The sequence below is a fragment of the Fulmarus glacialis genome, unplaced genomic scaffold, assembly GCF_000690835.1.
Source record: "Fulmarus glacialis isolate BGI_N327 unplaced genomic scaffold, ASM69083v1 scaffold19674, whole genome shotgun sequence".
NCBI lineage: Eukaryota > Metazoa > Chordata > Aves > Procellariiformes > Procellariidae > Fulmarus > Fulmarus glacialis.
In genome coordinates, this window is record NW_009206381.1 from 4,836 (window position 1) to 6,900 (window position 2,065).

At 57.6% G+C, this 2,065-nt stretch overlaps 1 protein-coding gene across 1 annotated transcript in view; it reads left to right on the top strand.

Annotated features, from left to right (window-relative positions):
* LOC104075287 (interferon regulatory factor 8-like) overlaps positions 1-2,065 on the top strand; it is a gene marked incomplete at its 5' end in the record, with an annotated part of 6,388 nt that overhangs the window by 2,230 nt on the left and 2,093 nt on the right. Inside the window, 5 exon segments of the mRNA XM_009575732.1 lie at positions 417-505; positions 979-1,090; positions 1,440-1,487; positions 2,024-2,061; positions 2,063-2,065. The exon segment at positions 2,063-2,065 is cut by the window's right edge and continues 355 nt beyond it. Coding sequence (XP_009574027.1) covers positions 417-505; positions 979-1,090; positions 1,440-1,487; positions 2,024-2,061; positions 2,063-2,065 — 290 coding nt within the window.

Consider the following 2,065-nt stretch of genomic DNA (forward strand, 5'->3'; position numbering starts at 1 on the left):
GCTATGCAAATGCCACTGCAGGTTCCCACCGGCAGCACGACTGCGCTCGGGGCGGCTGGCGGAAAAAGGAGAAGCAGCAGCAGCAACCCCGGTCTCTGGGGTGCTCAGAAAAAAAAAAAACCAACCTTCTGCTCTAGCTCTGTCTCTGCTACCGGTCAGATTTTTGATTTGCCTTGTTGCTGGTCACCGTGCACTGGGGCAATGGGTTGCAGACTGGTTTTTGGTCCTGAAAAGCAGCTCTGGGTGGAGCTGGAGGGGGCTGCGAGCCCCCCCCGAGGTGCTGTTACATGGCTCTGCTGTGCTGTGGTTCTCGGTTTCATAACTTTCACGGGGTGAAGGGTTTCTAAAACCCAGCGTCGAGATGAGCCGCGGCAAGGGGGTGGGTGTGCTCACTGCACCCCGGCCTCTCCTTCCAGGCAAAGCGGGCATTGCCAACGGGAGCAGCCTGAATGACGTCACGGAGATGGACTGCAGTTCCTCTGCAATCGATGACCTCATTAAAGAGGTAAGCCCTCACCGTGGCTGCAGGTCGCCGTGGATGGATAGCAGGCAGTTGCCCGATAAAGCATTGCCTTCCTAAAGTTCAATCTGCAAAGCTTTGGGAATCACTGCAAAGCGAGTGACGCCGGGTTTTGCAGCTCATTGATGCGAGCCAGCGCTGGGACACGGTTGCTGATGAATGGTTCGCGCTTTCAATTTGCATCCGGGCAGGCAAGACCTTCGCCGGGGGATGGAGGCTGTTTTGCAGCTCTGTTCCTCTTCTCGGCTGTGTCACCTTGGGCTGCTTCTGCTCAGTAGTTCTTGAGGGTGTACGGCCTGCGGAATGCCAAACTTGCTCTTTCTAACCCCAAAAGTTCATTGGCATCCTGTTGGCATTGCCATTTGGACCCTCTCCGAGCACTGCAAGTGTCTCTGTGCAGGGCGGCGGCTGCCCAAGGCATCAAACCCGCTCTGATCTCGGTGTCTGGTCTCGCACAGCCCCCCTGCGTAGATGAGTACCTGGGGATCATCAAGAGAAGCCCCTCACCCCCCCAGGAGACCTGCAGAAACCCACTGATACCCGACTGGTGGGTGCAGCAGCCCAGCCCCGGTAAGTAGCCGACAGCGTCTGCAGTGTTTAACGGGACCGAGCTTTTTGTCCGGGGCAGAAAAAATTTCCCGTACAGCAATGGATAACGGACAACCGTTTTATTTTATCTTCCTTATTAAGAATGCTTAAAGTACTAATTCTGAACACTGTGGTTGGTAGCAGGCGCCCAAAAGTGCGCGTTGCACAAGATTAAATCCACCTGGGAGTATTTTCTGGCATCTCCTGTGTGGGAGCCAGGAAGCCTGACGTGCCTGGGGGAGAAAACTGGGGTGCTGGTGGAGGGGAAACGGGGGGGATCGGGGTTCGGGAGCTGGGCACGCAGGCACAACTCGGCTTTCTCTGCCCGCAGCGTTGCCCCTGATGAACGGATACTCCAGCTACGAGCAGCATCATTCGGGTAAGGCAGCTCCCCTGCTCGGCTGCTGACTGTGGCCATCAAAAGCCTCTCTGGGGCTCGGCCTCGTGCGTGTGGTGGCAGAAGGTGGCTCTGACTCTGCTCCCTGCTTTGGGGGGAGGCTTTGCTCTGGGTTTGGGAGGTCCCATGCCCTCCCCAAGTATCCGCAGGGTTTGCACGCTGAGCAGGGACGCATCCTGCCTGTTGTCCTGTGGCCATGGGCCCTGGTACGGGGGGCTGCCCCGGGGTGCTGGGATCAGCTGTGCCTTTAGCGTGGGGAGATCAGCCCGCAGCAAGGGAAGTGTGGAGCAAAGGCAGGAGGAAGGGGTTTGGTACTGGGAGCTCTCGCTTGCTGATCAGCGCTGCTACCGGGCTGAGTGCTGGAGGAGATGTCCTCTGGCAAGTAGGCAGTCTCCTCCATCAAGTGAGATTTGCTGCCAGGAAATTTTGCTGCTCTCGCAGAGTTTGGGCATTGCAGTGAAGAGCAGGCTGGGTTTGTCTTCTCCTGATGGGTGGCGTATGTGTCCATCCCCTCCCAGGTTACTCCCAGATGGTGATCAGCTTCTACTACGGCGGGGGCC